General features: G+C 42.7%; 1 protein-coding gene across 1 annotated transcript in view; it reads left to right on the top strand.

The window, feature by feature from the left end:
- Nucleotides 1-129: 129 nt before the first annotated feature.
- The window catches only part of TRPM6 (transient receptor potential cation channel subfamily M member 6), a gene marked incomplete at its 3' end in the record, with an annotated part of 108613 nt that continues 93994 nt past the window's right edge, over nucleotides 130-14748 (top strand). The window contains exon 1 of the mRNA XM_080363155.1: nucleotides 130-513. Coding sequence (XP_080219281.1) covers nucleotides 181-513 — 333 coding nt within the window. The 5' untranslated portion in view covers nucleotides 130-180. The remainder of the gene's footprint in view (nucleotides 514-14748) is intronic.

Here is a 14748-nt window from a genome sequence, read left to right on the forward strand (position 1 = left end):
GACCGCGAGGGCGGGAAAGCGGCCCCGCCCCCAGCGGCCCCGCCCCTTATGGGCCGTGGGGCCGGCACGGCGCGGGCGGCCGGCACGGCGCGGGCGGCGCATGCGCCCTTCCTCGCGCGGCGTCGGTGCGTGCGCGGCGGGAGACGCGCGCTCCGCGGGGGCGCCGGCGCTCGGCCCCTCATGGCCAAGCGGCGCGGGGAGCCGTTGGTGTGTCAGGTGCCCTCCAAACGCCTCCTGCGCGAGCCGCCGTCGCCCGCCCGCGGTGCCGCGCCCGAGCGGCGCCCCCGGGGCGAAGCGGCGGCCGCCAGCCCCGCCGCCCCGAAGCGGAAGCTGGAGGAGGTGGAGGCGCCGCCGGGCAAGCGGCCTGGGCTGCGGGGGAGCAGCCCCCGCGGGGAGCAGGGGGATGCGGGGGGCAGGCGGCGGCGGCGCGGCGGGCCCGCGGTGCCCCAGGACGAGCAGACGGCGGAGGGACGCGCCGGTGACCGGGGCAAAGAACGGGCCGCCGTTGCTGAGGTAACGCGGCGGGGCTGGGACGGCGGGAGGCCGCCGGGGCGGATGCCGCGGTGGGCGGGCCCGGGCTGCTCGCCTCCGGGCAGGGAAAGTCGCCGGCGGTGCTGGTGGCAGCCGAAGCGCTGCCGTGGGGCCGCCGGGGCGCGGGTGTCCCGGGGAGGCTGGCGGGACGTGCGGGCGGAGCGCGCGGCCCCCAGCCCATGCTGTGCCTGCCGCTGTCGGTCGGTCGTGGGCTGTAGCGCTTTTTTTCTGTTCTTCTTATCCCGAGGCAATGAAGTAGCATTTCTAGTTTTTGGATTTGTTTTGGGGTTTTTTTTTTCCCCTATAGAAAAACTGAAGAGAAACAGCCTGTCTGGAGTTCACTTTAGTTAATCCTATCTTCAGCCACATTCCCATCCTAAAGCATGGTGAAAGCCTGAGGAGTTTATTTTGATGGTGACTCTTGTTTGAAGTTGCATATCAGGCTTACTACTATATCTGACAACTTACTTTTTTAAATTTTTGTTCAGGGTGGGCATTTATTAACTATATCAGAGCTATCTTTTAACCAAAATGTCTAGTAAGGGCAGTGGTCAAGTGAAGAGGATCAGTTATTTAATGATCAGGATATAATTGAAATACACAGTTGACTCCTGACACTGCTAATTGTCTTTGAACAATGTACATTCTTCTCCATGGCCTTGACCACATTTTACACAACAGGCCAGAAGAAAAGACACGGTACTAAGAAAGTTTTCTTTTTGGGAAAAACAAAACAAAACAAAACAAAGTGATAAGTCAAATTTGGTGCCTGCCTATAATTGTGATATATGTAAACTCACCATTCCTCTCACTGGAACCTTTTCAGTAAGACCAGAGTATTTAATCCAGTGATACAGATGTTGCTGTAAGTATAATCAGATCAGATAGACTTCGAACTCCACTCTTAGACTCTGCTTTTGAACAGTTGGGGTCTTTGATAGTATAACACCTTTCTATGATCTGTAAAGAAAGTTGTGGCTTTTCTTTCTCAGGCTGTGCCTTGAGATGTTTTCATATTTGGTTGTTGGAGGGGTTTTTTTTGATGCAGGAGCAGGCTGTCCCTGTGTGCCAGAAGGCAAGCAGGCGGGGAAGAAGGCTGGCCTGGCTGACTAGAGAGCTGTGGCTGGAACTTGGGAATAAAAAGAGGATTTATAACCTTTGGAAGGATGGTCAGGCTACTCAAGAGGAATACAAGAATACTGTGAGGTTATGCAGGGAGAAAATCAGAACGGCCAAAACCCAGCTAGAGCTGAGCCTGTCTGCTGCTGTAAAAGGCAACAGAAAATGTTTCCATAAATACATGAGCAACAAAAGGAGGGCTAAGGAGAATCTCCATCCCCTGATGGATGTGTTGGGGAAACATAATGACAGAACATGAGGGAAAGGCTGAGGTACGAAATGCCTTCTTTGCCTCAGACTTTAATACGCAGAACAGTTGTGCTTCAGGTAGCCAGCCCCTAGAGCCAGAAGACAGGAATGGGGAGCAGAATGAAGCCCCAGTACTTCAAGGGGAAGTGACCTGCTACACTACTTGGACACTCACAAGTCTATGGGGCCAGATGGGATACACACAAGGGTACAGAGGGAGCTGGTGGAGGTGATCACAAAGCCACTTTCCATTATTTATCAGCGGTCCTGGCTAACCGGGGAGGTCCTAGTAGACAGGAAGTTGGCAAATATGACACCCATCTACAAGAAGGGCTGGAAAGAGGATCCAGAGAACTACAGGCCTGTCAGTCTGACCTTGGTGTCAGGAAAGGCCATGGAGCAGATCATCCTGAGTGACATCACATGGCACGTATAAGAAAACCACATGTGATCAGGCCCAGTCAGCATGGGTTTATGAAAAGCAGGTCCTGCTTGACCAACCTGATCTTCTATGACAAGGTGACCCACCTAGTAGATGACCAAAAGGCTGTGGATGTTGTGTACTTAGATTTCAGTAAAGTCTTTGACACCGTATCCCACACCATTCTCGTGGAGAAGCTGGCAACTCATGGCCTGGATGGGTGTACTCTGTGATGGGCAAAGAACTGGCTGGATGGCTGGGCCCGAAGAGTTGTGGTGAATGTAGCCAAATCCAGCTGGTGGTCGGTCACAAGTGGTGTCCCCCAGGGCTCAGTATTTGGGCCAGTTCTGTTTAATCTCTTTATCAGTGATCTGGATGAGGGGATTGAGTGCACCTGTAGTGACTTTGAGGATGACACCAAGTAGGGTGGGAGTGTTGATCCTCTGCAGGGTAGGAAGGCCATACAGAGGGATCTGGGCTGGCTGGATCGATGGGCTGAGGCCATTTGTCTGAGGTTCAGCAAGGCCAAATGCTGAGTCCTGCACTTGGGTCACAACAACCCCAGGCAGCACTACAGGCTCGGGGAAGAGTGGCTGGAAAGCTGCCTGGCAGAGAGGGGTCTGCGGGTGTTGACTGACAGCTGTCTGAACATGAGCCAGCAGTGTGCCTAGGTGGCCAAAAAGGCCAACGGCATCCTGGCTTGTATCAGGAATAGTGTGGCCAGCAGGACTGGAGAAATGATTGTGCCACTGTACTCAGTGCTTGTGAGGCCCCACCATGAATCGTGTGTTCAGTGTTGGGCCTCTCATGGCTAGAAAGACATTGAGGTGGTGAAGAGAGTGCAGAGAAGGGCAACGAAGCTGGTGAGGGGCCTGGAGCACAAGTCTTGTGTGGAGCAGTCAAGGGAACTGGGACTGTTCAGCCTCTAGAAATGGAGGCTGAGGACATCAGGCTGTTGACGTCACTGTCTACAACTACCTGAAAGGAGGTTGTAGCATGGAGGGTGTTGGTCTGTTCTCCCACGTAGCAAGTGAAGAGACAGTACAAGGGGAAATGGCCTCAAGTTATGCCAGGGAAGGTTTAGATTGGATGTTAGGAAATAATTGCTCACAGAAAGGGTTGTCAGTCATTGGAACAGGCTGCCCAGGGACGTGGTTGAGTCACCGTCCCTGGAGGTGTTTGAAAGGTGTTTAGATGAGGTTCTTAGGGACGTGGTTTAGTGCTAGAGTCAGGTTATGGTTGCAGTTGATGATCTAGAGGGTCTCTTCCAACCTAAATAATTGTATGATTCTATTCTCTGAAAAGTAAATTATCATTTGGTTGAGATTTTCTATGATATTTTCCTTAGAAATCATTCTGTATAAAATGGTAAGAACAGTTAATAACAGAACAGCTGAGTAACTCTTCCTTGTTTCAGTTTCTTTTACAAAAGTTTCTTTTTATTATTTTGTACTGATGTGATACATGTTAATGTTTTTTTGCCTTTTTATTTGTCTCTTTTCAAAGCAAGAAGAAGAATTCTGTCAGTATAACTCATTCCTGTATTGGAGAGCACCATTGCCTACTATTGATTTGTCTGATATTCAGAACCTACATGGAGAGACTCCACCAGAAGTTAAAACTCCTTCAAGGACTGATACCATGGAGACTGAAATGGAGACCTGATCCATTGTTTCAGTTGTACATCTACTTGCAGGAAACTTGTTTCCATTGGGATTCAGGTTTTTGTACTTGGGAGAAAAATAAGCATGCTTCTGCCTTCTTGAAAAAACAGTGTTATGTCAGTCTGTGAAAGCAACTCTGAATTGCGTGAGTGGAGGGGATAATCACTATTGGGTACTTAATAGTAAGCTGTTGGGAGGTGCACAGTGTGGAGGATGCTATGATGTCTAGCAAGAATGCTTGAAAACATTGAGACAGACTAAAAGAATACTAGAGAAAAGTAAAACTTTGGAATACACTTAGAAGAAACAGGTGAATATGTTACATGTCAAAAGGAAATGGAAAATTGTTTTGCCTGTCCTGAACAAAAAGATGTAACTGTGGTACCCAAAAGTGAAATATTTATCATGTGAATTTATCATAAAAGCACACAAACTGTAGTGATTTTTAGTGTGGGGTTTTTTTCTGTATAATAGCTCAACCAAAAAATAAGAGCCTACCAAACCAGACAAAACATTCCCTTTTCTATGCAAACCAAAACTAAGTGTGGCAGGGAGGGGGAAGGAAAAGGGGATCTTCTCTTCTTTAAGCTGACACTGCTCTGAAAGTTTTTCACATTGTCCTTGTGAAGTTCTTTCACCACCTCCTTTTCACTTTACCCAAACCAGTGGGCTGTGAGTTTCTAGGTTTTTGGTCCATTCTCAAGTTAATGCTGTTCTTTGTGGTGTTAACAGTGGCATTGAAATGGCTGGTGTGCACAGATGTGTCAAGGAAACTTAATGCAATATAAAAGTACCACACACACTTTTCAAACTTAACTGCCTGAGGTGTAGCTTTTGTAGAGACCATGAATCTTGCAAAAAATTTTTACAGAAGTTCATTGAATTAGTGTTTTTTGCTGTGAATGGCAAACTTCATGCTTGTCTTTGTAATTTATTTACAAGTTGAAGTACAATTAGAAATGCTTATCTTCAATAATAGACTGAAGCTGTATGAACAGAATGTCAGATTTTGCAAATGTGATTTGTCTTTAAGCATAGAAAACACTGTATTTTTGCTGGAATTATTGAAGAAAGCAGCTTGTGTTGTTCTAGTTTTTTTGTTTTTTTTTTTTAATAATGTCATTGCCAATGAACAATAAAGTTTTGCCTGTGCGTATTTGAAAACTTTGTGACTATTACTCTGTGAAGTTCCTGACTTTATATCTTGGGATCGTTATTTCTATAACTTTGTCTTTTTATTAAGTCTTTGCTCAGTTTGTCAGCTTTCTTATAAAACATTAGCAAACTGTGATTTGGTAACTTTTTTCAGTATTTGTGCTGTAAGCATCTGTGTTTGTTCTTTGTATATTGGTTTAGATGTTAGGGTCTCTTAGTACCCTCAGAAGAAAGGAGGTGCCTTAGTGACAGGCATTTCGTGGCACTTGTTTGGATGTGCTTGTACTTGCTGTCAGATATCTGGATACATATTTAAACAATTTATTTTTCTCACACATTTTTAATTCTAATTTTTTAAGTCTGAATACATCAACTTGTCTTAGGAGGTACTGAAAAATGTTTTTAAAAACAAGCTCCTCTTCTGGCAAGAATGCAACTGCTATTTTGTGTTTTCTACAACCAAGCCAAGTAAGTGAAGAAATGAATTTATTTATTTATTTATTTATTTATTTATTCTTTTACCCTGTATTTGTGGGTTTTACGGTATGTCATACCATCCAGTATTCTCAAGATCCAGTATTTTGTGGTATCTTTGGAGACATACTTTACTCACTTAAAATCTGCTCGGAGCTTCATACAGAGGGGGTATGTCCCAGCAACGGACAGCATTTTAGCACTAAAATCTCTCTCTGCTATATTCACAAGACAGAAGAGATTTTATTATTGTCTTTAAAGTATAAATTTGAGGTATTCCATCACAAAATAAATAAGCCCTTCAAAACAAATAAAGCTTGCACTGTGTTGTAGGCTGTATGTTTATTTGCAATTTATGCAGTAGGCCGGCACTTGCCTATTTGCTTGTTCCAGTGGTGGGCTCTGGGTTATGGGCTGGAATGTTACAGCTACTTTCACAGCATTTGCTGTGATGATTATTTTTTTTTCCATTAATCTGTTTGCAAATAGAGGCAAATCTAAAAGGTTTGTAAAACATTTTGAAATTAGTCTGAGAGTTTGGGTTATACATAAGGCTGGGCAAGGTAAATTGGAGTCCTGATAGATTACATAACCTTTGCATTAGAGTTGTCGAAAGGTGTGGTCAAGACATGTCCTTGCTCAGTGTCTGGTGTCTCTGGATGTCTTATATCACTGGGGGCTACCAAAACACTGGTCTTGGCTTTAACTCCATTTTGTCTAGAGAGCTCTTGTTGAAGAGCTGTACATAAACTATAAGTAAGCTTAAGATGTTTTAATTTGCATGTGCACTCATATCCAGTGAGAATAAAATGTTACTTTGAAATTCTGAGACAACTTGGAAGTGGCAAAGTACCAGCCAACTTACGACCTTCATTTGATAAGCTTTCAGGAAAAAACCTGTTTAATTCTCTCTAGGTAACCTGGAGTTTCCTTTTCTCTAAGCCGTTCCTCCGTAAAAAGAACAACCAGTGTTACGAGAGTAAGAAAATGTCTAGCATAGCAACAGAGATCATCTGGGTATTACCCAGGCTGATAAGGGTGTTGCATCTGGAAGCAGCACAGTAAGGGTATGGGCATACTGATGAGAAGTGAAATGCTGGAGTTAAATATGCTTCAGAGCAGATTTAAACAGCAAAGTAGTATTACTTGCATGTCTGGCTTTTTAAATTTTCTGTCTCATTCTAAACTTGAGGCCTGCTTTGTATGGTCTGATTTGTGTTAATTGAAGGCCTGCACTATATTTGTGGTTACCAAGATAGATAAGCATCCAGGAGAAGCTTAAAGCTCAGTCCAAATCAGGGAAGTGAGAACTACTATGAAAACCAAGCTGCATTGATGGCCATGTCTTGGTAGACTGTGGCAGAAGGAAAGTAAAGAAAAAGTGGGTAATGTAAGACGGGTGATGATGAAGTAATTTAGGAAATGGGTGCAGGCATAGTTGGCCAGGAGAACAATGACATGTAGCAGGATTTTCAGCGTTGGCTCTATCTTCAGCACAGCAACATCCACAATAATTTGAATATAATGACATATAATATAAACAGTGAGTTTATTAGGTTTCTCACTCTTTTGACAGTTACTGCTTGGCAAGGCCAGTAATTTAATGGACATTTTAAAAGTCCATGCTTATGTATTAATATATGGGGAGCTGGAAAATCCACAAGATCCTTCGTGTAGAAAATAAGTGCAAATACATGCTTCCAGGTGCCACCAAACATAATTACTGTCCAGCATTTGGCAGCTAGTTCTGGTTACAGCAGGTTCGTTATGGGGAACTCATGTATATTTTTGTGAAAGCATCTGATTACAGCTGCAGTAAGAGATGCCAAACTGAACACAACCTTTTGGTATAGCAGAGCTAATGTTCAAAGAAGCATTTCAAAAAAGCTGGTGTGCTTGTGCTGACTTAATTATTTCCATGCCTACAGTTATAACCTCAACTATAGGTGGCAATACATGTACATAGTAAACTACAGTGAACCTGGAAAATGTTTTGGGTATGCTTTTATTCTGAACTGCTACTGAAAATTTAAGCAGTGACATCATGAATGTTAATCACTTCTTTACTGTGATACATACATAAAGGCATATCAAGCCACAAGTTCTTGACTGTAAGGTCACACAAAGTCTTCAGCATAATTGGAGTAAAAACATTTTGTTGAATTTTTGGCTCATCTCTTGTTTCTCTTCACGCCCACCCGCCCCAAAAAGAAAAAGCTGTCAATTTAACACATGGGAATTTGTTGTCACTACTTCTTAGCACCATTTCCATTTGATACTGGAAACAAGCTCTATCTGATTGTGCACTGGATGGAAACCTCGGTTGGTCACTGAAGGCTTCTTGAAATGTACTCATTAAATACGGGGAAGAAAAAGGTAAGGGCTAATTAATAAGACAACTCATTAAGTAGTGTTTAAATGCTGGTATATAGGTAACAATATATTTGAAATGTATGAGGAAATTTCAAATTACTCTTGTAGGAGGGTATATCAATTACTCTTATTTAAAGGTTGCATATTTCAAATTCCTATTTCAATCTTTCTTGTATTAGAGAATTTGATGTTGACACAGCAAACTATATTTTATTTTCTGATACTTAATTTGCAAGTGAACTCACAAGTACGTTTGAAATGCTCTTGGTCAAAAACCCCACAGCACTAGTCACTTTGAAGGACTTAAAAATCATTGCTAGTTCTTTGAAAGCCATACAGGTCATAACTTTTTCACTACTGAAGGCAAAAATAGTTTTCTTACTATAGATATGTTACCATTCCCAGGGGATGGAGGCAAAGTCAGGATTTTTTTGTAAATTTATTTTGATTTTAAGAATCATTGTGGTAGATTTCCTGGTTTTGTTTTGTCTTCTTTTATAATAGTGAATTTTTGAAAGCAGGGATATGGACTGGCTAAACATTACCCTTTTTTCCAGTTACATGAATACTTGGGGTTCATGTTTGGGTTGGAATATGATGAAATAAGTGGCTTACCAAGTAACCAACTGAGAAAAGTAAACAGAAATAGTATTGTACTACCCTCAGTGAAGTGTGAGCCAGAGAAAAGCTTTTTCATGCAGAGCTATGACTGGAAATGAACCACATCTATTCACTGTTTTCTAACACAGGTGAATTTTCTCATGTCCATCATTTGAGCAGTGTACAGTACTCTTCCAGTTAAATTGGAACACACAATAATTAATTCCATTGGATCTACCTTAAGTGTGAAATGTCCTTTCCCTGAAGCTTGATGCTATATAGTAGATATCTCCTTTTGATGCTTCAACTTGTAGACTGTTGTGTACACATACACAGGCACATCGCAAGAAGAGCCAGAGGCCACGAATGCATTGCAAAGAGTGAGTTTTATTTCAGTTACCTCTCTTCTGGGGGATCTCCGAAGTGGCACCTGAGCTCCCAGGCAGAGGTGACACCGACGGGGACACAGGCGCTGGTCAGTTCATCCCTGCTGGAAGATCACCGGGCCTGCTGAGCTCGCCTGTATTTCAAGGCTTCAGGCAGGCGCAGCCTCCCGCTCTTTCTCACAACAAAGCGGGAATCTCAGACATAGTGATAAGGTGCCTAGAGTTTCTCACAGGCCTGTGTTATCTAACACAGAGGTTCTACTCATCAAGCACACAGGGTCAGTAAAACAATTCCTGTGATATATGTGCTTTTTCTACAGGCATCTGCAAGTCACTTGAGCATATTTACATTTAACTAACCTCACCAAATCTTCCACTATATTCCCATACAGCTGTGAAACTTGCTTTCAGTTTCTTTTACTTCTTGGCATTTAAACAAACTAATTTTGCTTCTGATTGCATAAAAAAGCAATTACAATGTAAGAACTACTTTGGCATAAAGTACGCTACCAGAATCCTATGGTTTCATGATTGCCAGTTGTAAACTGCATTTTTTTGTTTTATCTAATAGTCACAAAATGTTGCATCTATGTATCCTGTAATCGTTTTTCTACTTCAGCCTTTTAGGAACTGGAGAAACCTGTGATTTAAAAGAGGAAAATCTACTTCAGACAAACTCCTGTATTTCCAAATGTGTAATGTGCAAATACAGAGACACTAAAGACAGCTTTTCATTGTTTAAATTGAACCCATAAAAATACTTCTCAAGTATGATTATGAAATATCAGGCTATGATATGAGAAGGTATGGCTAACAAGCAAGAAGTGTTTACACCTTGGATATCAATAGCAATATCAAACTTGAAGTGTAAATATCATTATGCCTTAATTTATATGACATGGCAAGGCTTCGGGGAGAAATTATGATGGTTTTGTTGTCCAATACATTGTCGTTTTTTTTTTCTTAGAGTCCATGCATACAACGCAGGTATGCCCAAAGTGCTTTAAGGATACAGCTTGGCCAGTGGAGTCCCTTAGAGTCAAACAAATAGGGACTGAGAGAGCTTACTAGCATATGTATTTTCATGCCAGCACATAGCATAAAAGGTAGAATAAGCTCCCCAGTATATTTCTCATTATTTTGAGCTGTGAGACAGATTCTGGTACCAGCATTTCAATGCATTCCTTTCTCCCGTGTTTATATTATGCAGCTCATCTGTGAATTTCTTGGATTTGTCAGTGCTAACTACTCCAATCTCAAATAATTTTGAGATGTCTGTTTTATCTTTGTTCAGCTGGTCTTGAATTATTGTGGGGCCAGAATGGCTAATTTATAAAGGCCAGTCATTTCAATGAGTTTAGCAATCAAAACACCCAAATTCCTTAGACCACATTATATGGTGATTACCAGTGTTTTATCGTTGACTTAAAAGAGTGATAATAGTGCATTATTAGATTTTCAGTAAGGAAAATAAGAAACACTTTGCCTTTTAAAGCTATGATTTCGAAGGTCTCTGTATTTCAGTGGTACTGCTTTTCTACAAGTTAGAGTACTGGAATTTGGCTTCTTCAGATGTAGTGTTCTAACTTAAAGATCTGCAAATACAGTGTACTCATTGTCGCGGTTGAGATGGACAAACGACATGGACCAAATTCTTTCCAGATGAAAGTAATAGGTGCCATTTATTGCTACAAGTGCATTTTTATACAACTCTACCAGTTCATGTGTCTTCTCACTATTGGTTACAAGTTACAGCACTAACATCTCATTGGTTAATTTTTCTATCATCCATGTTATTCTTCTATCCCCTTCTCTCTCACGGGTACATCTCTCCTCTCTCCGGATATTCCTTTACTCCCATCCTTCTCAAGGGTAAATCTTAATATCTCAAGGCTGATCTCTACTCTCATATTTTCTGTCAAGGATTCCACAGACCCACTGCAGTTTCCCACAACTCATGCTATAGAAGATGTGTGCTTTCAAGACAACTCACAGTAGTGAGCAGTAACTATTAGTGTTTACAAGAACAGGTCCTTGTTTTTTATCTTGAGTAGTCAAGAAAACAATTAACAGTATTTTTACTGTGTTTTCATTAAAAAGTAGGGTCTATCTGATCACATAAAATATTTTTTAAAAAATCATCAGTCACATCACTTTGAGCCAACAATGCAACCAGACTCATTTCCTATCAGGGTGGTCAGCTTTTCCTCAGAAAAAAAAAAAATACATTAGCTGTTTTCATATAAGAGGTAAGCATTTAAGAGAATTATTTCAGTTGCTAATACAGATTTCTTTGATGTAAAAAACTACTATTTTAAAAATACAGTAAAACAATTAGCAACCGCATATTGGTATAAAATTATATAAAGGCCAAGACCCTGGGTCATAGCAGCAGAATATTATTGTAGAAATGGATGATTTGTGCAGGGAAGAAATACGAATTAAACTTCTTAATTTGTTGAGTAGAAGGAAGCTTAAATTTACTTTGCTTTCTTCTTACAAATCTAGGTACCTAAAGGTGAAACGTAAGCAGCCAGCAACAAACAGCTAAGTTAATCAGTTTGAAGGTTCACAATATGCTGTGTGTCTATCATGTAGTATGGGATAGCTCCTGAAAACACAGCCTGAAAGCAACAGTTATCATAACAGCACCCTGCCTAGCTGATGCCTGCATCTCAATATTGTTACGTGGTACTGCTGCCTGTGGTTGCCTACTTGCAGCTTTCAGCGGGAAGTGGTTGATGTGATGCCCTGCAGACCAGATCCAGCTCACAGGGTGAATCCATATGGTCAACTTGCCTCTTGCATCATGGCCTTGCCATCAGGCTGTGCCAGATGAGGAGCCTTTGCCCAAACCCCACAGTTGCTAGGACAGCCTGTGAAGCCCAACAGCCAAGCGTTTTGGACTCACCCGCATGTCAGTCAGCAATTATATCTTGCAGGTATAATGTGCCTTCAGCTGCCCTCAGCCTTTCGAAGACTGGCCAGGGACAATACTAGTCCCTGAAAATCACTCCATCCTCTTACACTGGATCATCTCTCATTGCTTTAATTCTTCTGCAGATGTGTTCTGCTCTGAGAGCATCTGTGCTCAGTGTACTTGACTGACACTCTAATAAGTGTCTTCAGGTTTTCCTCTTGCCTCCAGGCATGGGTCAGTAAAGGACAGAGTTCTTTCTTTCTATGTGAAACATGGTGCTCCCTGTACATCCATCACTGTTTGACCCTCAATTTTTAGGTAAATAACTTTAAGTTAGCTCAAAATAAAGAGGTCACATGGACAAGGTTCTTTTTTTTTCAATCTCAAGCAGGGTTTTTTTGTTTGTCTCATCTGAAGCTTGAAGCATTTGCTTTAGCATGTCTTTGAGTGTCAATAGTAACACAAACCTCCATCCTCCCAATTATACCTCTGTGAGAAAGATGCATTTTATCTGGTATGAAGAAAGGAGGGAAAGAAGAGAGCAGATTTTAAAAATTGTTTTAAACTGAAGATTTGAAAGCTCTGGTGTCACATCTGGAGAAAGTATCCCTGAAGAATCCATATGCCTGTCATTTGACTCAGGCCAGGAAGCTGACAAGCCACAGCTCATCTTCTAGGAGGACTCTGAAAGATGACACACATGAAAAATCTGTTAACCAGTCTGAGGGATACAAGGAATGGTAGGATGAATCCTGTGACTGGTGTGCCATGATGGATGGTTACAGCCTGTTCAGAAGGGGCACGCAGGGCAGGACAGGTGGGGGGTGGCACTGTATGTAGCAGAGGGGCTGGAATGCACAGAGCTGGTGGTTGGCAGTGGCAAAGCTGAGAGCCTCTGGGTAAGGATTAACGGACAGACAGAGCAGATGTCGTTGTGAGTATCTACTATAGGCCACACAGCCAGGATGATGACACTGATGAGTTATTCTTTAATGAACTAAGCGAAGCCTCCAAGTCATCTGCCCTTGTCCTTATGGGGGACTTCAACTTGCTAGATGTCAACTGGGAATATCATACAGCTGACACAAACAAGTCTAAGAAGATTCCTAAAGCATCTGGATGACAACTTCTTGGTGCAGGTATTAAGGGAACTGACCAGGAAAGGTGTCTTCCTAGATTTGATTCTCACTAACAGAGAGGGTCTTGTGGGTGAGGTGGTGACAGGTGGCTCCCTTGGCCACAGCAAACACAAAGCAGTCAGGTTCAAAATCTTTGCTAATGGGAGGAAAACTGCCAGTAAGGCCTTAACACTAGATATGAGGAGTGCAGACTTCAGGCTGCTCAGAGAAATACTTAGTAAGGTTCCTTGAGAGAAGCTTTTGAAGGCATTGGGGTCCATCAGTGTTCATCCCTTTTTAAGTGCCACCTACTAAAAGCACTGGATCAGGCAATTCCAAAATGCCAAAAATCTAGCAGGCAAGGCAAAAAGCCAGCTTGGTTGAGCAGGGATCTTCTTATTGAACTATGTCGAAAAAAATTTATATGATCAGTGGAAGCAAGGTCAGGCAATATGGGGGAACTACAGGGATGCTGCTCACCACTGTAGGGAGGAAATCTGTGCTGCCAAAGTATAATTAGAATTGAAGCTGGCTAGTACTGTGAAAGACAATAAAAAAGGCTTTTTAAAATATATTAATGGCAAAAGGCAAACTAGAAGTAACATTGGCCCATTACTTGATGAGCATGGTCACCTTATTAACAGGGACATAGACAAAGCTGAGATGTTTAATGCTTTCTTCACCTCAGTCTTCAACACTGATGATGGACTTGGGGTCCCCCGTAATCCTGGGTTAGAAAAACACGGCTGCAAGAATGATAAACTCCCAATAAATCTGGAACTGTACAGGTTTTGCTACTCCCTACAAGTTGATGCAGCCTGATGGAATTCATCCAAGGGTACTTAAGGAACTGTCTGTGATTTTTCAACATTCTTGGGAATCTGGAGAGGTCCCAGATGACTGGAAGCTGGCAAAGGTCCTAATCTATAATAAGGGCAACAGGGCTGACCCTGGCAACTAGAGGCCTGTCAGCCTCACTTCTGTGCCTGGCAAAATCATAGAGAAGATTGTTCTGAGAGTTATTGAAAAACATCTGAAAGACAACACAGTCATTGGTCCCAGCCAGCACAGGTTCATGAGGGGAAAGTCTTGCCTGACCAACTGAATTTCTTTCTGTGACAAGGTTACCCACTTATTTGGCCAAGGGAAGTCTGTCGATGTGATCTTTTTGGATTTCAGTAAAGCCTTTCATACTGTTTCTCACAGTATCCTCCTGGACAAGATGTCCAGCACACAGCTGGATAAACACACAATGCAGCAGGTGAGCAATTGGCTGATGAACCGGGCTCAAAGGGTTCTAGTAAATGGGGTAATGTTGGGCTGGCAACCAGTCACTAGCGGGGTTCCATGGGGATCCATCTTAGGGCCAGCAGTCTTCAGTGTCTTCATAAATGAGTTAGACACAGGACTTGAGAGAATACTAAATAAGTTCACCAATGACACTAAATAGGGAGGAACTGTTGAAACTTTCAAAGGCAGAGAGGCGCTGCAGAGGGATCTGGACAAATTGGAGAACTGGGCAATCACCCATGAAGTTCAACAAGGGCAAGTGCCGGATTTTGCACCTGGGACACGGCAGCCCTGGCTGTACATACAGACTGGGGGATGAGATGCTGGAAAGCAGCTCTGTGGAGGGAGATCTGGGGGTTCTGGTCAATGGTAAGTTGAACATGAGACAACAGTGTCCTGGCAGCCAAGAGGGCAACCATGTCCTGGGTGCACCAAGCCCAGCATTGCC

The sequence above is a fragment of the Nesoenas mayeri genome (genome assembly GCF_963082525.1).
Source record: "Nesoenas mayeri genome assembly, chromosome: Z".
NCBI lineage: Eukaryota > Metazoa > Chordata > Aves > Columbiformes > Columbidae > Nesoenas > Nesoenas mayeri.